At 44.4% G+C, this 25,659-nt stretch overlaps 1 protein-coding gene across 4 annotated transcripts in view; it reads right to left on the bottom strand.

The window, feature by feature from the left end:
* The window catches only part of PRR7 (proline rich 7, synaptic), a 56,586-nt gene that overhangs the window by 18,978 nt on the left and 11,949 nt on the right, over positions 1-25,659 (bottom strand). For all 4 annotated transcript variants that reach the window (XM_083182078.1, XM_083182079.1, XM_083182080.1 and 1 more), the window contains exon 2: positions 10,610-11,405. In XM_083182078.1, the coding sequence (XP_083038204.1) occupies positions 10,610-11,012 (403 nt within the window). In that variant the 5' untranslated portion in view covers positions 11,013-11,405. The remainder of the gene's footprint in view (positions 1-10,609; positions 11,406-25,659) is intronic.

Here is a 25,659-nt window from a genome sequence, read left to right as displayed (position 1 = left end):
CGCTATATAAAACACTGTAACGGAATCTGCTGCGCTATATAATACGCTGTAACGGAATCTGCTGCGCTATATAATACGCTGTAACGGAATCTGCTGCGCTATATAAGACACTGTGAAGGAATCTGCTGCGCTATATAAGACGCTGTGACGGAATCTGCTGCGCTATATAAGACGCTGTAACGGAATCTGCTGCGCTATATAAGACACTGTAACGGAATCTGCTACGCTATATAAGACACTGTAACGGAATCTGCTGCGCTATATAAGACACGGTGACGGAATCTGCTGCGCTATATAAGACACTGTAACGGAATCTGCTGCGCTATATAAGACACTGTAACGGAATCTGCTGCGCTATATAAGACACTGTAACGGAATCTGCTGCGCTATATAAGACACTGTAACGGAATCTGCTGCGCTATATAAGACACTGTAACGGAATCTGCTGCGCTATATAAGAAACTGTAACAGAATCTGCTGCGCTATATAACATGCTGACAGCTGTAAATAAATATACATATAAAGATATATACAGCACAGTAGGCCAGGGCAGCAACAGAAGCCAGAGAGATTTACTCTCCCCCAGCCCCTACAAACAACCCAACCCCCCCCCCCCAGCCCCTACAAACAACCCAACCCCCCCCCAAGCCCCTACAAACAACCCAACCCCCCCCCCCAGCCCCTACAAACAACCCAACCCCCCCACACACACACACGAATCCACCACAAAAAAAAGTTACCTTGAATAATGGGATGTTTGTTAAAGAGGCACGGGCGGGCGGCAGCAACACACATTCTTCTAATCCTCCAGGCTACAGCCAGCGCTTGGGATGGCTGATGGCGCTGCTGTAGCCTGGGAGGAGGGAGGCAGTCAGAGACAGGTGACTCGGGGAGTGGGAGGAGTCTGTAGTGTGCAGCTACGCTGCGCTGCTCGGAAGCCGGACCGAGCAGCAGCAGCAGCAATTCAGACAGAGAGGAGGTCATAGGTCGGAGTGTCACTGTCAGCCCGCCCCTGGCCCTACCGCCTGTGATGCTTGGCGGCAGGGACCGGGCGAGCAGGGCAGAGTAGGAGCCGGGCAGGGCAGCAGCCGGCGCTGCGCACACTGCCCGGCGGCGTGACACTTGTAGTGCAGGGCAGGCATCATTTGCGGAGGGGGGGCGGGCCGGCGGCGCCATTCAGCCAATCTGCGCCCGGAGCATGAGCTCCGGTGGCTCCGCCCTCCCTACGCCTCTGCTCATGCCCATCGACCAAACATTATCTATGAACCAAAAGAGTCTGGGAAACCCTTAAGGCAGAGCAGTGCCTAACATCCAACTGACTAACAGGGTGAGTGCAGTGTACCCACTTTGTATTGATCAACGGGTGCATTGGCCAGGACAAAGATTTCTCAGTGCAACTGGCCGGGGTGCGCAGAGATGGATATGGGGAAAAAAGAAAAGCTGGTACATTAGGTACAGTTTTTACTAGCCGGTACAGACTGTTAAATAAATGGCAAATTATTTTTTTTATGTGTTTGTGTGTGTTACTGTTTTTGTGTGTGTGTTGTAGTGTATGTGGTTGTGTGTGTTGTGTTGTATGTATCTGTCCAATGCGTAAGTGTGTGAGGTGTTCTATGTATATACAGTATGTGTATGTGTGTGTTTTGCATTTGTGTATCTGTGCAGTGTTTAAGTATGTGTTTTGTGTGTTGTACTGTTTTTTGGGTGTGTGTGTGTGTGGTGAATGTGGGTGTGTGTTGTGCTGTTAGAGGTATGTTATGTGTGTGTTGTGTGTATCTGCCCAATGTGTAAGTGTGTTACGTATAAATGTGTGTGTGTGTATCTGTGCAATGTTTGTGTGTGTTCTTTGTATTGTACTGTTTTTGGGTGCGTGTTGTAGTGAATGTGGGTGTGTGTTGTACCATGAGTGGTGTGTTATGTGTGTGTGTTGTGTTATGTGTATCTGCTGAATGTGAGGTGCGCTACATATATATGTGCGTGTAGTGTGCTGTGCGTATCCTGACAATGCTTAAGTGTGTGTGTTCTGTGTGTTTCTGTATCTGCACAATGTTTAAGTGTGTGTGTTCTGTGTGTTTGTTGTACTGTTTTTGGGTGTGTGTTGTAGTATATATGGGTTTGTGGTGTGTTATGTGTGTGTTTTGTTGTGTGTATCTGTCCAATGTGTAAGTGTGTGAGATGCGCTACCTATATATATGTGTGTTGTGTGCATATGTGGTGTACTGTGTGTGTGTGTGTGTACAAAATGTACGTGTGTGTGTGTGATGTGTGGTCTATGTATATCCTCAGTTATTCCTAATAATTGTTTAAAGCCTTCACCATAATGTTAAAATGTGTCATTCATAGTCAATGACAGCAATGATATAAGGTGTGGAGTTGTTCCTTTGACTACGGTTTCCCCGATCGTCAATCTTTTTCCCCAGATCATCAATGAAGGCAAATTTAAACTTGGTGTTTTTTAAATTTCTAAGTGAAATTTCCCAAAAACGGCTTCGAGGTGCACACCACCAGATCCAGAGGTACCTTGTTGCCAAATTTGGCAGCGCTGAGTGCCACGGTGTATCCGCAATGCAACGGACACGCACACACACACGCGCGCGCGCACGCGCACACACACACACACACACACACACACACACACGCACACAGACTCTTCAACTTATTATATAGATGCCTATATAGGTAATGCATTTAGCATTTACATGGTAATATGTGATATTTTGATTCACTATGTCGTCTCCTTTTTTAAGTATAAGTCTTGAGTGTGTGACCTCATATGAACTGAATAGTGGACCCCCACCCTCTCTGGTACACATTAGGGGGCCCATTTGTAATTATGCAAATTAATTTCATACAGATGAAAACAAGTTCCAGCTTTGAATATACTTGGTAACTCTTTGTATGTATTCTGGCTGACCTACTGTAGCTGTGTATTCTGGAATACCTACCTGTGTGACAAAGCAGACATTAGCATGAGAAGTACAAGGGCATCACAGACTGTGTAACGGTTAGCATTACTGCCTCACAGAGCTGAGGTCATGGGTTTGATACCCACCATGGCCCTAACTGTGTGGAGTTTGTATATGGGGCTTTACATCTTACGGTGTCACCCTGCGCTTAAACTCCCTCAGCTATAGGCGTATCAATTATGAATAAGCATTTGATGGTTATGATTTTTTTCAATAATATTTTATTTGGGCTTAAAATTAGTACACTGTTTATTAAACATGAATATACATATACATACAGATTGTTAAAACATGGAAGTGTTTATTTATATGTTTAAAAATATATATTGATGTCTCTAAAATTGGATATTCACTAGGCCAGAGTCACTGGTGTAATTTATAGGCAGGCACTAGGCCTGAGGCTGTTATTCAGGCTTTAGAACTGAAGGGGATTAGAAAAGGGCACTAGGCTCAATACTGTGATTCCCCTCGGAGTGTGTAGTTCCCTGTTGGTGTTTGGGTTAAGAGGTGGACGGGCTGTACAGCAGACCCTTCACTATGTCCCTAGTAGGTAACGGGAACATTTAGCGTGTGTACATTTAGCCCCCATAGTCGGTCTGAGTCGCCCGACGACTTTGCCGGGAGTCAAGTACAGGGGAATTCTTGCGAGCGGTCAGTAGGTTTCGTGAGATTCCTCATAATCAACAGCAGCCGGAGACTGTCAGTCCTATTCAGCAGCAGCAGCCGCCGGAGTGTGGGGTGGCAATTTGTAAGAGAAATTTTTACATATGGCCCCCGAAGGATTTATTCCCCATACAAACGGCCCTTGGCACAAAAAAGGTTCCCCACCCCTGCCTTACCGGGACCTGTGAGGAGAACTGAGGGGTGCAGTACAAGATTGAAGACGGTGAGTGTCATCTTGTCCGTCCATCAGTGTGCGTGTTTGTCTCTGCCTATCTACCTTCCTTCATTGATTCAGGACGTATGTGGACCTCGCACCCCCATGCAAGGTCAAGGCCTCACTTAGGTGCGCGAGTGCCAATAGGGGACACTCCAGGCTCTGAGGCCGCACGCCGATGATGATGTTTCCTGGAGTCCGAAGATTGCTTCCGTAAAGACGTTGTGGGACAGAGGGCGCTTTGATCTTCATCCAGGGGATAAATCCTGTTCTTCTTCGTCCTAGGTCATCGTGTCCGGGTGCCAGAGTTTTCCAGGACCGTGGTTCATCACGGTCTGAAGGTGAGAGGGTGCGGCGCCAGGTAAGTGGTCAGGAAACACCTGCACGGCAGCAGGCACCACACCGCACTGCCCACAACACCCCTCTCACAGACAAAACAATTAATAAGCTTTATTATTAATCCCAAAAACAATAGGTACCCTCTTACACCCATGGTTCTGCTAACTGTACTCCTTTGTATGCATTCGTACATAATGTGAAAATACTAGAAAGTTTTATTGAACTTTAGAGATGTTTCTCTTTATTTCAATAATCAACATACACACTTTAATATATTTATGGAACCAGATATCTGTATGAATAGAAAAAAGTGCACTCGAGATGCATACAACCACACTTATATACGGATATTTCATTCAGACAGACAAAAGAGTAACACGGCGTATTATACGTAATATAATTGTAATTGCTGTAATTGCTGTCCTAGCGCCTTGGCAGAAAGGGAAACACTTTGGGGAACCAGTTATAACCTCGTATTTATCAGTAAACCTGTACGATTTTAACAGAAGTTAAATAAGTTGTTTTCCACTATTTAGTGCGAAGCCATATAGAAATGGCTCTAGGTTTATTTGTCTATTTCCAAGACTATATGCGCCATTGACACCAAGGTCAGGAAAGTCTTATTATGATCTAACCTAGCTGTGGCAGCCTTCATCCTACTGATGTTTCTATGAGTTGCTGGGTTGAGCTGACTTCTTTATTCCCTGGTGACTCTGACCTGCAGTCTGGTAGCAATGATATTACCGTCATATATGATCATTGGATATCCTCAAAGGTAAGGCAGAGAGAGTACTGACAGCAGATGGAAAATGAAACAAAAAGCTAAAATCCTTGTGGCTCAACGAGACAAGACAAGAATGGTAAAAATACTATAAGACCAATTTAATATCTAGACCCAGAAACACATATTTTCTATCGCTGCTCATTGTAACAATAGAGATTATTTTTCATACCTATGTAAAAAAAATCAATAAATTGCAGCTGCAGCTTAAGGCCCCCATACATCTAAACCCTATTTCCCAAACTGACCCAAACCAGTGATCTGTTGATCTGATCCAGCCATTGAGGATTGGAGAAATTATTCATTTTAAAAATACCTCATTTGCCAATGGTCGGGATTTGGGAATCGAGATTTTTTAACATGTCTAATAGTCCCAATTCTCCGACCCGGCGATTGGAGGATTTGGATATTGGGCAATATGGGGCCTTTAGTGCTGCAAAACTCCATAACAATACTGGCTGGCACAGGAGGCACAGTGTTATTACATTGCTGCTAGGTCACAGTCCCTTCAGGGCATCTTCCACCCAACAACTGGTCTGCTACATGTTCCTAATGTAAGTATTTTTTTTTTTAAGTACAGTTTAATAGAAAAAAACCTTTATATAAAATGCTGCAGTCCCCTTTGAGATTCCACTAGTGATAACTAGTCTACTGTGACTTACAGATGTGTCCTGATATACCTATGCTTTTTTCACCTATGGAGTGAAACCATGAGTAGAGATTTCTGTACTTTAATTCCTTTTTCCTGAATATTGAGTCTTCGTTACATAAGAGCCAAGTGTGGTAAAAGGATTAGCACTTATCGGACCTTTTGGATTTTTCCTTTTTACACAGATTAATGACTAAGGTTGCACATAGAGGTATATGAAATGCCAGTGCCCCCATACCATTATCATCTGGGATTCAGTAGGTACCTGTGCATTGTACCTTTGTTGCATTAGTGATGATAGAAAAGATGTAGGTGTGTGTGGAATAATTTTTCCATTCCCTACAGGGGCATATTTGTATTGGGTGTAGGGCATGCTGTGCACATGGGCCATGGGTGCACCACTACGCAGCTTTGGACATTTGCTTGGGGCGCCGGCCACTGGAGGTCAGAATTTGGGAGCAGCACATACACCCCCCCCTCTCTTGGTTGGAGCCAGGTGAGTGGAAGCGTGCACAAACTCTCCCCCCCCCCCCCCCCCCCTGAAAGAGCCAGGGCTGGTACTAAAAAAATCAGGAAACCAGCCAAATAGCGCCTCACTGTATTTTTTAAAACAGCTCCAGGGCCGGGGCTGGTTCCCAAAATACAGGGGGGGGGGAGACAAAATGACTAGGGGTTCCCTGTATTTTAAGAATTTAAGAACCAGCCCCAGGCCCAACCAGCCAGCAAGGTAATGCCACAGCCAGGGGGAGACTTATATGCAAGTCCCCAAGACCAAAGCATTCAGCCCTCTGACCGGTCAGCCTGGCCCCCCCCCCCCCCCTCCAGGACTTACCTGGCCAGGCTGAAGCCTGGTGCTGTCCTCGATGCCCCTGGGTGGTGGGCATCGAGCTAATAAAATGGTGTAAAAAATAGAATTAAAAAATAGTGTATTTCTGAATACAATTACACCTATTTTTTTTTTACGAATTTGGCTTAGTAAATTTCCTCCAGAATGTTGAATAATCACCCACCTGGAGGTAGTGAAAGATGTGATAAAGATTGTCTAACTAGCATGTTTAGTCTACAAATCCAGCTATTAAGTAGCAACTACTGTATATAAAGGTGTGAAAATTGGCAAGCAAACATTTTTATCTATCATAATGGCCTGTAATGTTTACCTTATATAGGAAATATAATCTTTTTAAACACCACACTTTTCGTGGCTGGTTCAACAACGCGTTTCGAAGCTGACGTACTTCTTTGTCATCCTTGCCAAAGAAGTACGTCAGCTTCGAAATGCGTTGTATTGCGAGTAGGGGAGCTGAACCGCCGAAGACGCCCCACACGCTGACCGGAAGAGAGAAACCCGAACTTCCGGTACACAGCGTTCTGCCGGAGAGGACCGTCACCAACTGAATGACGCGATAGGGAGAGTTAGTAGCAAGTACCTCCTAGCGTATCCAAAACGGACCACCCGCAGACCCAAGTCCCGGCACCACAGCACCCACAACTAACCCCGCAAAAAAGGGCTGTAAACAATGTATTCTTTTGCGAATATGGCAAAAAGTTTTTAAGCATAAACTTATAAATTTATAAAAACGGCATGCACATAATTATTTTATTTTTATTTTAGACACTTAAAACATAATCAAGCGCTCTTTTTCCCTTTCATGATAAAGTGAAAGGTGATAATGCAAGAGCCATTCAACTCCTAACTGTCATTTTTCAAACACATTATCACCTTCCACTTTATCACTTTACCAGGTCTATTGCATCTGCCCCAGTATTAGGCCTCACTATACAGCTAAGATAAGGTGTGGCATGCAGATACTTAGATGCATGCAAAATGTGCAACCCTAGTAAAGCTTAAATCATGCCCATTGCATTACTCTGTAATACTTATTTTTACCTTTCACTCCTTCTTTACAATGCGAATAATTGATTTACCCAGTAAACTGTAATATTCATTTTAATGAGTTGGGAAGATCAGAGCCGGCCCTAGCCTTAATGACGCCCTAGGCAAGATTTTGGCTGGTGCCCCCTAGCACCGCCACTAGTTTTGCCTCTGACCCTGCTCCTGTTTCCCAGCACCATCAACCCTCATCATAGCAACCATCATTTTGGTGCTCCCACCCGCAATATTTTAAATAGAAACAGCACACACATTCGGTGCGCAGCCCAAACAGGGGTGTGTTCTTGCTGGGAAGGGGCATGGCCACACAATAGTACCCCCAATTTAAATTATGCCACACAGTAGAGCAACTTTATTCACATTATATCATGCGATGGTGTCCCTTATTCACATTACATCACACAGTAGTACCACTTTACCTTCTATACATTACTCCTCACATTATTCACATTATACCCTTAGAAAAAAATCCTGAGAAAATATTGTATTTTAAGCACCTCCATGGCCACACTGCAACCCAGCACAAAGCAGTGTGTGCTGGGCAGAGGAGAAGAGCTGCAGCTGCTGCTGTCACTAAAGGGGAGGGGGCCCGGGGCCGCCAGTGGGCCCTTCCACCAGACTTTGGCCTGGGTAATTTGTACCCCCTACCACTTTCTCTCTGCACCCCTGATAATACCACACAGTAATGCCCCTTAAACATGACACATTATTAATGTCCTTATAACCATAATGCCCCTTACACATTTTGCCAACCTTTATTAATGCCCTTCATACACATGACACCTTACACATATGTTGCACATTATTAATGCCCTTATAAACATGACACACATAATGCCCATTACACATATGTTGCACATTATTAATGCCCTTATACACGACACACATAATGCATGTTACACATATGTCGCACATTATTAATGCCCTTATACACATGACACACATTATGCCCCTTACACATATGCCGAACACTATTGCACAACCAACCCACCCGCAGACAGCACTCACACAGCCGCTAACACTGTGACCTCTGCCTCTGCTTGGATACAGATGTTTCCTCATACATCTTGACTCAATAGGCCATGCAGCTCCTGGCCAGTTCTGCTAACGTTGGGTGCCTTTTTTTCTGAAAATTCATCTTATTTGCATTGTTATGAGACCAGGACACACAAGGAGCTTCCAATAATTAAAATGATATGCGGCATGCCTATATTATGTGTGCAACTGTGGCTGTACCTGCAAACGGAATGCTATGTTACATTGATTTCCATGAATACACTATTTCATATGCAGATACATCCTCACTCACACACAGAATATAGGCATGCTGCATATCATTTTAATCAGCAGAAGCTGCTGGTGCCCCTAGGCATTCCATATGCCCTAGGCAACTGCCTAGTTGGCCTATGCCTAAGGCCGGCTCTGGGGAAGATAGCCCATATCTCTGATGATTATCACATTTCAGTAACCAGAGTTAAACGAAATAACTATCGCCCCCACAAAACATTCTTTCAGGGCTCCAGAGAAAGTGTTGCGTCTTAGGAAACCTATTCTACCAGCCTCCGCTGCTAATTCCCACATTTCTGAATCTTTGATTGCAAAAGGAAAAGCACTGTCATAAATATATCACTCACCAAAGCCTATGTTTACATTGTCTTTATTAGGATTGCAGGGACTGCCTAGGTAAGAGTAGATTTGTAGAATAGAGAATACTTTCTCTCTTCAATGTCTATATTCATCCTGTCAGTTCTTGTGCTATTAATAAAAAAATCTGCAGGAGGAAGTACAGCTGATTTCTGAATCTATCACATTGATCTTCCTCTTGTAACTTACTATTCAGTGCTGAGGTGGATTAACCACGGGGCGACAGGGGCGGTCGCCCCGGGGCCCCCACACATAAGGGTAGTAGCCAATACCGCAACTAGTTCCCATCTGCTGCAGGGACCCCGATGCTGACTTCTCATAGGCTGCAGCAGGGACCCTGTGCACACCTGCGCTGCCCAGGTACCACTCTCTTCGAGGGGAGGGTGGGGGGGCGGGTGTGTGTCTGTGGGGGCCCCCCCACAATTTTGATGTCCAGGGCCCCCACAGACCTTAATCTGCCCCTGATTCAGTTGCGTGGTTAGTGATTGAAAGTAGGCAGGAGACTGGTAAAAGTGGTGAGAACAACATTTCTGCTACCCCTAGAATGCTGCTACCTTTGCTAAGAGTCATACCTTGCCTTTAAAGAGGAGCAGCCTTGTAATCACCCCATGTACTGTAGCATAGTATTCATGTAGAGCTACTAGAAATCAAACATCAATGACTGTGATATTATTGATGGTAGTCCGTAAATCTAGTGTTCAAAGCATACCTCCGATTTTCGCAGGAAAGTCCCATTTCTTTGGAACGTTTCTGCTTCCCGCCTGTGGCCGGGGCGGGGGGGGGGGGGAGAGATAAGGGGGTGGTTCAGTTGGGAGTCTCCTGTCACCAGCGAATAGACACCAGAGCCACAGACCATGCCCCCACAGAAGCAAAATGGGGTCTGCCTCACAGGAGTGATGCTACTTGTAGGCCATGCCTCCTTACTGCAAGACCACACCCCCAAATTTCAAGCGCGTACCGTAGCCTACTCGGAAGTTGGGAGGTATGTTTAAAGCCTTGGCCTCTGCAAGAGTTGGTGGTCCTCCTGCATCGGACTCACTTTCTAGTGAAGTGTTCCAGACAGGGAGTATAGTGTCATCATTGGAGGGTGGGCCTGGAGATGCAGCTCCATCAGGTCCTGCATACGGGGAGGCTGTAATCTTCCCAGATAAAGGTATCATAGAGGCATCCTGGACAGGCCCTCCCACCCGGACCAGACACTACAGGCTGAATGCAGAGTTTGATAAATGGAGGCTGTGGCATTCCAGGGTAAAGACTTCTCTAAATCTCCTTATTACTAAAATGAAGAAAACTTGTGTAAATGGGTGTTTATATTAGTTACTAATAACATGTCAGTAAAATTACACCAAAACTCAAGCTTTGTCTCAGCTAATTGCTACAGAACATATTCTTCCTAAACAATAATGTTGAGAATTAGAGATGACAATGAATATTTGATTTATACTGGTTTTTGGCGGCTTACCATTCCTGCGTGCAGCAGACCATGGCCGAACTTGTGCTGTTGCTGCTGCTGGTGGTTGATTTGCTGCCTGTGCCCTAATTCGATGGGACACAGGTATACGTGGGCTGCTAACATATTCCTCGTATTGAAGTGGCTCTATGTGTACAGAGCGTAAACTCTGTTCCCGCAACCTCTCCTCTCTACGTCTCTTCATTCTGCGCCTCAGAAAACTGCAAAGGCAGCACAGCAACACTATTAGCCCCCAAATAAGCCAGAATCCAGCAAAACAACTGAGAAAAGTGTATGTGCCCTGAGACATAACCATCTTATTCTGCCATACAGAGGGGCAGGAACCCCCAAACACGCACTGCAGATTCACAGATGGGGGCACCAGCGTCAGGTATTCTTTGTGCAAAGATGGCATATCATCCCTGGCGCTTTCTTTCTGTCATTTTATTACACGTTGTTTCATTTCTCTTCATCTTGAGCTGTGGTCCTATGATATCTTCCACCCATGAATACTGCTGTCCAAAAATGGCTTCTGTTGGGCTGCCTGAATCCCTACTGGTCACTGCCAGCTGTTACCTCAAGTATGTTTTATGGCATTTCAGGTTCTTAAGATCCACCAATTATGTGGCAGTGAGGATATTGCTTGATTTTGGAAGGTTTTATGTATTCTATTTATCTAGAAACCAGACACAGAGTTTCGGTTATGTCGCTTCCTTATAGATCAGAGCAGATTTGTAAGGTTTTGGTATTGTCTTTGCTTTGTCGTTCATTTATCCACTGTGTTTTATTCCTTATGTGACTGTACAATCTGCAAACAGAAAATGTAGTATGTTAGTAACATAATTTAAATGTAAATTTGCTACACAGTACATATCAATTGCCAAACATGACAAAAACACACTTTACTATAAAAGTAACCATTATTACTGTTTGCATGATGGGGGTTATTCTGGTTCACTTGCAAAAGCTCCTTGTCAAATGGACAAAACCATGTGCACTGCAGGTGGGGAGGATGTAACTAGTGCAGAGAGAATTAGATTTGGGTGTGGTTTTACTTCAAAGTCACATCTATATTGCATTGTAAAAATAAAGCGGTCAAGATTTTCCCCTGCACAGAAACAAAATAACTCACCCAAATCTAAATCTCTCTGCACATTTTACATCTGCCCCAGCTGCAGTGCACATGGTTTTGTCCATTTGAGAAGGATTTTGCCTGTGCAAAACCAGAACAAGGGCCCATGTCACAACCCAAAGGGGCACATACATTTATCCAACTTATAGTATAATGATGGTGGGGTATTGCTACAAAGAGACGTCGGGAGTGCTGCGTTTCCCCCCAAATTGAATTTCTTAAACTCAAAACCGCCACATTCCTGATGTCAAGCCACAATTTAGAGTAGTCACTGCTGTCTTAATTTTACCCCTGTGAAACTATACAATCTCCAGATTTGCTAAACAGTTTTAAAAGCCTGACACAAAGTCGCCACTATCCCAAGAAACCTCACAAAAAAATGACCTGCCTCTGGTAGGTTTGTTGGTAGAAAGCACTGACAGATCCCTTCTTTACAACAAAACACAGAAATGTCAAATTTATATCAAATAAATAATAGTAATAGCATGTTGCCCCCACCAAACTGATAACCAGCTGTAGACCTTTAAGCTTAGGAAAAACTGTTGACATGTAGTTAAATGCTACAAGCTGGTTCTTAACTAAGTGTTACTGTGCATGACTCACCAGCCACAATAACATCACCTGTGGGATTCACTAAATTGAAAAAATGCTGCCAAAAGCCTGTTTATTAGCTTTGGCCACATTTTCCCATATGTAATAATAAAAAATAAAAAAAGTACCTCAAATGAGGAACAGGGCGGCGCTAGAGCAGACTGCTTACCCAAGATGCTGCTCAAAACAGGATAGAGGGGGAGCAGCATTATAAAACCATTAAAAATGATTGGATTACTGTATCTTCTCAAAATGTATTACAAAATAAAACTAGACAGTGATTAAAACATGAAGTATTGCACATTCACATTGAAAATAATCTGGTGTAAACAATATACTGGAAACAGTTTGTTCCTAGGGTACCTCTGGGACCTTAAGGTAAGTTCCTTTAGAGCCAAATTAAATGGAGATGATATTTTACCAGTACTCTGTAGAAGCGGTATTGACCAGCTGTCTGGGTCTCCGGTTCATACACATTTCGCTGTGTACCCCTTACCTTTGGGGTACTCAACAAATAGCATAAGGGCCCCATCTATTGCACACTCACTCTTTTGGAAATCTGGGTCGACTTACTTCAGCCTGAGCTAGCCTCGGACCTGTCCTCATTGCCATCTTGGAAAAGATTATGAGACATTTGTGTCTACTTCCAGGAACATTGTGGCTACCAGCAAATTTATCTCCAGTGGATATCGGCAATCTCATTGCTATAGAGCATTTGCCACACTACGAACCGGAGACCCAGCCAGCTGGTCACTACCACTTCTACACAGTACTGGTAAAATATCATCTCCTTTTAATTTGGCTCTAAAGGAACTTACCTTAAGGTTCCAGAGGTACACTAGGAACAGACGGTTCCCCTATATTATTTCCGCCAGATCATTTTCAATGTAAATGTGCAATATTCACATTGAAAATGATCAGTATGTACAAGAAGAAGAAGAACTGTTATCGGGAGCGCACAAACAGAAATTAAAACTTAACTTTTAATATAATAAGTCTCCCTTATAATGTATTTTGGGAGGTAATAGCAAAATAATAGAGATTAAAATCACATACATAAACACATACCTACACATATTGTGTTTCTTAGAGAATAAAGAGAGAAGGAAAAGTGTATAAAAATTACACAAATGTTTACTTGAAAATGTCTTCTAATTCAGCATCGGTTACTGTAAATGAGGGATTATTGTTTGGTTGATGTAAATTCCTAGGTATCCCAATAAGATATCAATCAATCAATAGTCCCTCATTTACAGTAACCTATGCTGAATTGGTGTGCAGGTATACCCCAGGCTCCTGAGAGGAGCAACCTTTTCTTGAAATGTTTGAATCAGTGTCTAGTTTTATTTTGTAATACATTTTGGGATGATAATCCAATCGTTGTCAGTGGTTTTATAGCGCCGCTCCCCCTCTTTGTCGTTTCTTCCATTTGTAGTAAATCCAGCCAAGAAGGATAGCTCTTATCTGGAGAGCTGTCCATTGTGATACAAATTACATATCTTAGTACAGATATTGGTAGTATGCATGCAATGTGTACCGGAATGTACATCCTGCCCCACAAGTTACCAAACTTAAAGATGCATGTTGTTTACTTGGCTCTATAAAAAGGTATGCCCAAGCCTGTTACTGTGTTACTGAAGCATCACAGTTCTAATTACTTAAATATCCATTTAAAATACAGAATTGCAATACACAGCATATAAAGTAATTAACAAGATACGGTCTATTATATAACCCTCCAATAAAAAGATCATAATACAAAGCATTAACCATTATCCCTTTCAGGTCCAACGTCTCGTCAGGCTCAACAGTCCTAGCGCTAGTAGCAGATCCAATGGTGAGCCACTTTAAAATAAGAACATTAATATCATTTAAAATTCAGTGTAGAATAGCAAAAAATTAATTTGGACTGCAAATGGTTATAATCTCTGCCTGTCACCATCATCCAAATACCAATATCTTCCAGAGAAAGAAAACAATGGCACCAATCAGCCACCACCACATTACAGAGAATAGTGCTTATGCTGTGAAAAAGTAGTCCATCAGAACAGTTCAACATAGAACAGCAGAGTTTATGGTCACTGGTTATTGGATTTTTTCCCCACTTTTTATGTATTGCCTATATGCTTTCTTACAGTAAATAAAAAAATAATCACGGGTTATTATCTCAGGTTACAGTCCACAAATCCAATGGGCATTGACAATGAGATTCCCTCTGAACCAAGATTCAGATGGAAGATGAAGGTTCATCCCTGTCATATGAGAAACTTTGTAATAGAGTTACAAGGTGTATAAAATGAGGAGCTGATCTGTTCGCCCCCCCCCCCCAGATAAAATAATCCACCACTGTAGTGAAGCCAGATGTAGTCTCTGAGACTGCACTGGCTTCACTGTGACTGGCAGTGACTTCCTATTGGAAGTCCAACCTTCCAGTCACCAAGGCAGTCCTATTGTGAGGTGATCCCTTCCTCCAGGGCGCCTCGCTACGGGTTGCTGAGCGTAAGCCCCTTACTCCTGTGGTTTGTACATGCGCAGTACCTACATTGGTACTGCGCACATGCTGGTCCCGGTGCCTGTTAACTGTATTATACAGGCGCCGGGATCGTGATTCCCCTTCTATGGGCTGTTGCTGAAGCAGTCCATAAAATCTGTCCGCATGCACAGTACAGAGTTCTGTACTGTGCCAGCGCCAGTCCCGCCACGCCACCTGTCATCATAGTACAGGCGCTGGGAACGCAGCGCCTGAGGCGGGGACCGGGAGGAGCGGCGATGGCAGCTACAGCAGGGGGGGTGCCTGCATTGCGGCGAGCGACAGCCCCCCTCCTGCCAAAAGGTACGAGCCACTACTGGTTCTGACATCTGTAAATATGGGCACTTAAATTTAAAGGCTATTTTCTAACAACTTTTCCAACATCTAAGGTGCCACAGTGAGGATCTTTCTCGGAAACATAAAACAAGCAGTAAACTGGATTTCACAATGTGCATTTATTCATCTGAGCACTGAATGTCAATGTCTCAGTGAAACCACCAGGTACATACTAAACTACCCAACTGCTGTTGCTAGGTGATATACTCAGGAAGAACATGTAGGTGAATGGGACAGCCACCTAGCAACAGGCGGCCTCCCTGCTATCCACAAGTTGCTGTGGTCACACAAATTTTTTTAGTGTCAGTGTAAATAGCAACAATTATATTTTCTAATTCACTATTTACTTCAGTTAACTTAATTAACCTTCAAATAACCAGGGAGAGTCCAGCTGGCCATTACTTATATTGAGCCTTTAACGAATACAGGAGCTGAATCAGACCCTGACACAAATCTGTGATTTTCGGCCACCTGTGCATACACAAACACTTAGGGCCAGATGTATCAATCTTCAAAAGTGATAAAATGGAGAGTGATAAACAACCAGCCAATCAGCTCCTAAATGTCAGGTTACAGGCTGTATTTGAAAAATGACAGGAAGTAGCTGATTGGCTGGTTCTTTAGCACTCTACACTTTATCACTTTTTGAAGCTTGATTCATCTAGCCCTTAAGGTGCCCATGCACTGTGCGATGCACACTCATGTGTGAGCACTTTAATGTGTAGCAAAGCGCTCACACTTTAGTGATATGCCCGCAAGTTTTTGCAGGCCCATTGCAGGGAGGGACCCGGTGAGTGGGGCAGCCTTTCCCTGTGCTGGGCTCGGGATCCCCCCACCAGACTACCACTGGATGCTTCGGTTTTTGCAAAATTTACCAAATCTGCAACCAGCTATGAATCAGGCCCACAGTCCGCTCATATCACAGAGCTACAGGATTTCCATGTACCCAAAAGACTTCTGAGGCACATGTTTAGTTGTGCTATGTAGAAGCAAAGGTACTTGTTTAGTTTCACGGCGGCAGATAAATCGCATTCGATTTGCATACGATTTGAATGCGATATCGCATACGATTTGATGTGCGATGCGATTTAGTACCTGTTCATAACCCCACTATCCACTACAGCATAGAGTTGATTTTATATAGTGTGGCGAGCCCGAAGCGTGGCGAGCCCCGCGAGCGGACGCGGTTACTTTACATGTATTCCGTGGTGAGGGGACGCGGAATACATGTAAAGTAATCCGTGTCCCCTCGCAACGCTTTGGGCTCGCTGCGCTCGCCACACTATATAAGTTTTGGAGAGTGATAAAGTGGATATACAGTATATAAAGTACCAGCCAATGAGCTTCTGTCATTTTAAATACAGCCTGTAACATGGCAGTTAGGAGCAGATAGGCTGGTACTTTATTTCTCTCCACCGTATCACTCTCTAAGGCTTACTATAGTTTGTCCTATGTATCTTCTTTAAAGAAAACCTCAGATTAGGGACACCGCTATAATCACACCTCCCATCTTTGAGGAGGGATGAAGAGGGCAGTGACCTAGCAAAAAGGGTGAATAGTCTATAATTGCAAAGCTCCCATGAAGCCACTCCCCATTTCACCGATGTGGGGGCATGAATAGATGCAGCATCTATCCACGGGTGACAGGAGGGTCTCCCAACTCCACCTCCCGCCGCAGGACACTGCCGGCCCTGGGTGGGACACGGGAACGTCCCCAAAAAATGTGTCTTTCATGCGGAAAGCGGGACAGTGTGGAGGTATGGTATAACATAGTTTGCAGCTGGCAGCTGTTCTTTGGGGAGCCTACCCAGTGTTGGCCTGGCCCACAAAGGTACAGGGGAAACCACTTATGGAACATGCCAACCACTGACTTGTTGACCTTTTGCATGTGTTTTGTCTAAGTCAACCTTTTCAAAGTTTACCATAAGGTGTCAACCTTTTTACTATCAAATCAGACACTGTCAATCTATCATCCAGATCCTCCTGCGTGATAATGTACCAGATCAATAACAGCAATACACTAGAAAATACACCAGAGACATGTGCAGTATAAGGTAACATATGTATAATGTATAATTCAAGTGCACAATATGGATCCCGATCCCTAGAGGAGGAGGTGGAGCAGTATGTATATTAAGGAGATCATTTATCCTTAGCTTTCAAATTAAAGGTGCCCACATGGGCTTCTCCTGCCCCCTGCCTGGAGAGCTGAGCGACAACATCATTGTTCAATTTATCCACATATTTTTGAGGGTCAATTGACATCAAGCGTTTTTGCACTAGGGGCGAGTTTTAGTTGCCATTTACAATACAATGACAATAAAGTCATCAGGCAGGGAGAACGCAAACCTGGTTCTGGTCGTTAGGTCAGCAGCTGCTAAATCGACCACTATTGGTCGACAGGCAAAATGTTAACAATGTCAAAAGGTTGACGTGCACTTAGTTGACACTGACAAAAGGTTTACACAAGCAATAGGTCTACATGGCAATGATGGACACATTAAAAGGTCCCCATGAGTTTTTCATGATTTTTCATTCACATAACTTGTTCACACTTTACCATCCATGTGGACTACAATTGGGAACAGTAAAGTGCGGAGAGTCAAGCAAAGCGGATCAAGGCACTAGGCCTGAAGCATGGCGAGCATACGCGCTACATTAATTGGGGTCCTAGTCAACAGATGTGACATAGGCAGACAAAAATGTGAAAAGCTCATGTCAACCTTTTCATGTGATGACAAGTTGTCTATGTTGACCTAGTGCATGTGTCAACCTTTTCATGGTCTCTAATGACTGTCGACCTAGACACTATTGACCTAGTGATCTACACCAAAGCAAACCCTACCCAGCCCAGTACAAAGCAGAGAGTGGGTTGTGCTGCGGAAGGAGGCTGATGCTGTGGAAGGAGGCTGATGCTGCTCTGTCCCTGCTTGATATGCTACTACATTGATATGCAACAGCCAGCTGTAGTAGACAAGTGTTACTGGCAGGTGGTGGAACGATTGCCCTAATTGACTTTGCTCAACCATTTTTCTGAATCAACCCCTCTATATCTATATCACTGTACTTTTCTGCTGTGGTACCCAGCTCCTTTCACTACCCCATGTATAAATGCTACCATTGCCACACAATGCTACCATTGCCACACAATCATGTCTCTTTGTCATCACTTAAGGCCCCCATATACTAGTCCAGCTTACCCTAATAACAAGTTGGAGCTCCCCCGGCAGCCCCCCAGGAGGCTCACTTACGATCTGCCATTTTTACATGTGATTTATCGTATGTGAACTCTGGGGGGCCGGAGTAGCAGGGACAAGCAGGAGAGCTGGGCAGAGGTGATTTGTGAGGCAGGCAGTGGTGGGCCCAGGCAGCTGGTAGCGCCAGATGGTGGTATGGGAAGAGACCGCAGAATAAAATATATATATTCTCAAAAGACTGGCCAGCCGGTTATTGTCTGAGAGCCAATCAGCGGCAGGCCAGTCTTTTGAAAATATTTTTTAAATTCTGCTGCCGCTTCCTACCCTGCCGGTGCCCGGACTCTGCTGCTGCCTGGACCCCACCGCTACCCAGCACCTGCTGCTGCCCAACACTGCTGTCCTGCTGTCTGCCCCCTGGTGTGTGCCAGTGGAGCTTCAATCTGTAGGGTCCAACCCGATGCGCACAGAACCACGCATCGGGTCGGAGGGGATGCCGCATACATACGATTTGGACACACATCCTTCGGGATCGGGTGAAATTGGCCCTAATCTTAGTCAGGTCACTGACTGAATCCTGCAAGATCTTCTGAAATACACTGTGGTGCTATAATGGATCAGTTTATCTAAAATCTGTATTATCCCAATGCAGGCATCCTGATGGAGGGAATCCTGACAGCGGTCATACCCTCGCCCTGCCACCCTAAACTTGTTCCCACAGCATGACCCTAGCCCTCCCTGCTAGTGCCTAAACCCTCCTTTTTTAATGTATTTATTGAAAATTTAAAAAAAAATTGTTTGCACAGACAAAATAGTATGTACGGTACAACATCAACAGCTGAAAAAGTACATTGGCACAGCATATATAGGACACATGCCTTAACAGTATTGAAAAGTAGTACAGATCAACCAGGAATAACTGTTGACTGTAGTGAAAATAAGTGGGGGTTTGGCAATAACTGAAGCTTTAGACAAAAATGGGGAGAGAAAGAAGACTCTTGAGTCTTCTTTCTCTCCCCATTTTTGTCTAATTGTTCATTTGGACTCACGGGACTCACGGGAGCACCACCAACTGTGTAGTGTCCGTCCAATCAGGTACCTAGACACACGTATATTAGTTGGTAATAGGCAACTCAAGCCGAACCCCACACGGTGGGCAGGGATCTCTCTTGATCCCCCCCCATCCCGAGTGGGGGTAACTTTGTGCGGAATCCAAACAAAACCATTTCCCTTACCCAATAACTGAAGCTTCAAGGTGCTTCAGTATCAGAAGGAACAATAACATGTGTCCTGCAGTCCAAAAAGAGTGTTAAATAACAAAAATTAATGAAAAGTAGCAGAAGGATCCACACATACATTGTTAGCAGCAAAACAACACATAGCAATATTAAATAAACAATACTATAATTACATTAATAACAAAGGGTCGGTATAAGAGGAGGAAGGGAGACGGGAGGGACATAGGGTAAAGTGCCCCTGGTCAGGCGAGTAATCTTATGCAAATATCAGAACATATCAGATGATCCATGGTAATGTAGGTGTAAGTAAGAATATATACAAATTATATGGACAAAGCAGTGGGGCTGTTCTGGACCTAAGGACTCAATAAATGGTCTCCATGTTCTATAGAAACGGATTCCACCTTCCTCCACATTCGCTAGAGTAGATTGCCTTTCTAGATATAGGGTTTTAAGAAGCTCAGCGCGCATTGTGTCAAGTCTGGGTGGAGACACCGAATGGTCCATTTTGTAAGTATAACCCCTCTTTTAAGTGCCTAACACTAACACCCCTCCCCTGCAACCTAACCCCCAACCCTACTGCCTAAACCTAAACACCCCCCTAGACTGAAGTGAGCGCTCCCTGGTTACCTGAACACATCCCAGTGCTACACATTGATTAACCTAGTCAAATACATATTAGGTACACTTCCATGTATTTATGTAAGATGGCTAAAAGTGCTCATTAAACTAAACTGATTTTCCATTTTTTTCAAAGATCTTGTTCTCACAAAGCTCAAATAGCACACAGCAAGCATGTCATCCAGCTCACATTTCTGCGCTGTTCCCACACCCCTCTCCTTAATCTAAAGTGATACAATATGTTCTAACCAGACTTGTTTTCAGCAAAGGATGAGACAGGCAACAAGATGGGCAGCTGTTCGTTCAGCCAAAGTGAGCTTCAGTGAGTTACACACTCGCCGGGTCGTTTGCTGCCGGGGAGGGAGGGCTGGGGACGACAACACCGGGCTGGAGGAGGGAAAGCCAAGCGTTTATGGGCGTCCTCATGAAAACATTGGGCATTCCCCTGGAAACGCAGGAGGGCCAATGCCTGCTCATGGCGGGTGGCTGATGTCACATTCGGCCAGCGTCTGTCCTGTCTCTGGCCATCTACGGAGGCAATTAAAACTAACTCTTATTTCCAAAGGCAAGAGAAATCATTCGATGGCCCGTGACCAAATAATTTCTTGTGTTAGTGAACAAATCCCCTCGTATGGCAGCGAAGGGATTTGGGCGCCAGAGGGAGCCGCTTAGCGAGCCAACCTGAATTAGGCAATAAATACATTCTAGATTTGCTAAAGGGAAAGTATATTTTAATTGGAAATCCATCTTTCTGACATGTCTTTCGTAGTTGTTTAAGTACTTGACCTCCTAGATTTATTTTGCAGATATGGGCCATATTCTGTAGCTAACCATTGCTTAATTAGATTAGGGATATATATTTATATATATTTACCTTCCAGACCCAGGGACAAGGGATACTGCGGCTGTGGGCGTCCCAGTGGCTGAATAGAGGGACTGTACTGACAAAATTGTGAAAGTGTAAAGATATTTTTATGCCTGATGAAACATTGGGGCAGATGTATTAAGTCTGGTAAAGTGATAAAGCGTTGATAAAGCCTACTTGCCGGCTTTTAAAAAAGCCTCTCCGGGAAAAGCCAGGAGAGGACAGCCGGATCTTCTGGTCGGGGGGCGGGGACAAGGCTGATGACTCAAAGCCCCACCCGACATCCACGCAAACACCATGATTCGCGGGTCTGCGAGTAGGGGACAGGCTAAAATGATGTGAAATGATGCGATTAGCATCATTTTAGTCCTGCCCCCTCCCAAAGACCCGCAAAATCCGGCATGTCTTTCCAGCGGCTCCAGGGGGCATGCGGGAGACTTGCCCACCTTCATGGGGGACCGGGAGGGGGACCCAATTTTTGGGAGCCTCCCGGCCATTCCGGGAGGGTAGGTAAGCATGTGATAAAGTGGAAAGTGATAACACACCAGCCAATCGACTGCTGTCATTTTTCAAACCAAGCTGATTGACTGGTGCATTATCTCCTTCCACTTTACCACCTGCTTTATCTCCATTTTATGAATTTACTAAATATGTTTGACATTTTTTTCACAGAACCAATAAATATGTTAAATATGGTAAGTATGCTGAAATATAATGATTAATAATAGCAATGAATAGTTTCCTCTTAGGAAATGAGGCTGGGGATGGTCCACAGGGTTCTGATCATTCTCCTCTCTCTCTCTCTCTCTCTCCATCTACACGAATAACAAATAAAGACAGACAAGGAAAATGAACACTGAAAAAGAAATTCACTAAACAAGGTATCCAATTACGCAGCTATGCAATTCAGGGGTAGATTTATCTCCTTTTACCTTTTCTCCACTTTGGGCCTTATTTTGGTTACTTCTTTCTGACAAAATCCTTCTTAGATGGACAAAACCATGTGCACTGCAGGGGGGGGCAGCTGTAACATGTGCAGAGAGAATTAGATTTGGGTGAGTAATTTTGTTTCTGTGCAGGGAAAATACTGACTGCTTTATTTTTACACTGCAATATAGATCTCACTTTGAAGTAAAACCCCACCCAAATCTAATTCTCTCTTCACATGTTACATCTGCCCCACCTGCAGTGCACATGGTTTTGCCCATCTAAGAAGGATTTTGTCAGAAAGAATGAACCAAAATAAGGCCCTTTATCTCCAGTTTATCTCTTCTCCAAGCTTAAGGGCCCCATACATTAGCAACTAATTGTGACAATTTTCAGATATAGAGAGGATTGCCACAATTAATTTTAGATGTGTGGGCTCCCCCTTTTGGCAATCCCAATCAAAATCGCCAATCGATTGCTTAATCAGGTTTTTAAACATGTTTAATAACCTGGTATTATCTGCAGATCTTTTTTTATATGTGTGGGCATTCCCAATTCGTCTTCTTCATCTATTTACATTATGAACAGCTGAAATGACAATCGATTGGGAAATTTCCAGATATGAAGATGCAATCTTTAGATGGAAAAATCTGCCGATCACTGAAATAAATCTGTAATGTGTGGGCAAAGTCAAATAGATTGTAAAATCCATTTATCTGGCCAAAAAATCCCTGGATCTGGAAATCCATAAATTGTGATTGCTGATGTATGGGGCCCATTAATAAATCTGCCCCTCAGTATCAAGGGCCCCAGCGATCCTCTCTTAAGTTTTGGTCACCTCTGGAAATGTGGAATCAGCCAGTGGGTCCCTTCAGCAGATGCGCCAGTGGCTGAAGTCAGGGGAGGCTGTAGGGGCTGGAGGGTGAAACCAGAGTTAGGCACCAGGTTGAGAGCAGGGAAGCATTGAGCTTCTCTGCTGTGCAGATTTGTTATCCTGAGTTGGCGAACCTGAAAGTGGGGGGTCACTGCTGGAGAAATCAGGAACTTCTCCATGGTAACCCACTGCATGAATAGCCCAAAGCAGAGAGAAGCCATGCTTATTGCTAACCAGGGCTTTCTGAATAGATCCACCTGTAACCAGAGATAATAGACAAATGTACAATGACAGGGGTAGATTAGGATGGAAAACCAGCCCAAGAAAATTTTGGAAGCAGTCCTCATGGAGGCAGGGCCTGTTCAAGAGGTGGTATCCTTCAGCTTAGGGCCTTATTGTGAGTTGAACACAGTTGCAGCCATCCTTGTGTCTTTTACTGAGGTTGTACCTGCTAATTCCACTACATTGCCCTTCCCTGGTGTCATGGGTGGATTGTGAATATAAAAATTTCCAAAAAGTGGCCCCCTTACACACTCACATCACCTGCACACACCCACACCAGCATGCCACCCTCTACCCACTAACACACCAACTTCCCCAGTCTATCAACTTTTCCTGTCCACAGGTGGCCCCAGAGGTGTGCCGGCCCACCAGGGCTTTTCCCTTTACAATCAACCCCTGAACACCAATAGGGCCTTGGTGACAATCAAACAAAAAGACCCCAGGGTTGTCATTCAGTGGAGAACACATGCAGGGACAGAAGCGCTGATAGAAGCTTGTCACTGTACATCTTTGGACTCACTGGGGGGGAATTCACTTGTTATATCTAGCCTGTTTCCATCTAATCTGAGGTAAAGCAAAAAAATAAAATGACAAAAGTAGGAAAGAAAGCTGGACAACGATTTAATTTTCAGAACCGTCTTATTATGAATTGGCTTCCAATATCCCAATCTGTTCAGCGCATTTTGTATTCACAGGAGACAGCAATAATCACATCTTTTAATTAAAGCCTCAAGTTCTGTGCAATGCTCCAATTCCCCGTTCAGCCCAGAGTGATGCAACAAGTTGTGCTTTCTAAACTACTCTGCAAAATGAGTTCTTTCAAAAAAATGATAGGACTGATATAAATCTTGGTAAAGACAGCTATTTCACATGTTACAGATATCATTACTTGTGTACATGTGTAGGCCAATCTGTTTCCAACTTTAAGCAGCACGGATGGTGTAATGGTTAGCATTACTGCCTCACAGCATGAAGGTCATGGGGTTCATTCCCACCACGACCCTAACCGTGCGGAGTTTGTATATTCTCCCCGTACTTGCTTGTGTTTCCTCCGGGTTCTCCGGTTTCCTCCCACAATCCAAAAATATACTGGTAGGTTAATTGGCGCCCAACAAAAATTAAGGTACTTGTTTCCTAGAACGGCCACAATCGCGGGCATCGTGTACCTTAAAGTTAAGGTACACGATGCCCGCGATGGACCCAATTTCCTTTGAAATCAGGTCCATTTTGCCGGCAAAGGCAAAATCGGGGGCATCGCGTCGGTCGCATGCATTAACATGGCGACCGACGCGATGCCCGCGATTTTGCTATAGGCTTCGATGTTAAAATATTTTTTAACATTGAAATCGGGAGCATCGCGTCAGTCTTGTGCCATTATAATGGCACAAGATGAGATGGACTTGATTAAGTGCATCTCACATAGGAAACAATGTGAAATGGGCCAATATGACCCATTTCACATTGTATATGGCCCCGTCGCCACCCCACGATTGACGCCAACCCGAAGCGTGGCGAGCGCAGTGAGCCCGTGAGGGGCGGCGGTGCGCGTCCTCCGACCTTTTCATACCCCTACTATCCACGTCGGCGTGGAGTTGAGAATATAAAGTGTGGCGAGCGCATCGAGCCACCGAGCCCGAAGCGTGGCGAGCACAGCGAGCACAGCGAGCCCCGCGAGGGGACGCGTATACCTGTGAAGTTATACGCGTGCGCTCGCCAAGCTTCGCCTCGGTGGCTCGCTACACTTTATATTCTCCACTCCACGCCGACGTGGATAGTAGGGGTATGAAAAGGTCGGAGGATGCCCACCGCCGCCCCTCGCGGGCTCGCTGCGCTCGCCGCGCTTCAGGTTGGCGTCAATCGTGGAGTGGCGTTCAGGGGGTAAAATTGGGGGTCTGGGGAATAGTTTACATTGAATCCAATGTAAAATAGGGTCCCAAGGACCCTATTCACATTTGATTCAATGTAAAAATCGGGTCGCATCGCATGCGTTTTGGTCGCATGCGATGCGACGGACGCGATTTTTCCGACACGATCACCCCGATGCAAATCGGTGTGGCCGTGTTAGGAAACAAGTACCAAAATGAACCCTAGAATGAATGTGTGTGCGTGTATATGTGGTAGGGAATATAGATTGTAAGCTCCACTGGGGCAGGGACTGATGTGAATGTTTAAATATTCTTTGTAGCACTATGGAAAATGTGGTACTATATAAATAACTGGTAATAAATTAAAAATAAATAATGAAAAGAAACAAATATATATATATATATATATATATATATATATATATCAACCAAAGGGGTCCGGGACTCGCAGCGATGCCCGCACTACACAAACGTGTTATACAGACCAGCAAACAAAATGCAGCACTCCAGTATATATCTATACTTACACCACAAACAGATATCCATTTACGTTGACATCAGAGATCCTAAAATGGTCATAATGTTTGACTGATGATTCATAATGTAG

The sequence above is a fragment of the Crinia signifera genome, chromosome 4, assembly GCF_055691185.1.
Source record: "Crinia signifera chromosome 4, ASM5569118v1, whole genome shotgun sequence".
NCBI lineage: Eukaryota > Metazoa > Chordata > Amphibia > Anura > Myobatrachidae > Crinia > Crinia signifera.
The sequence above is the reverse complement of the archived record's forward strand: the minus strand, read 5'-3'. Positions and strand labels throughout refer to the sequence as shown.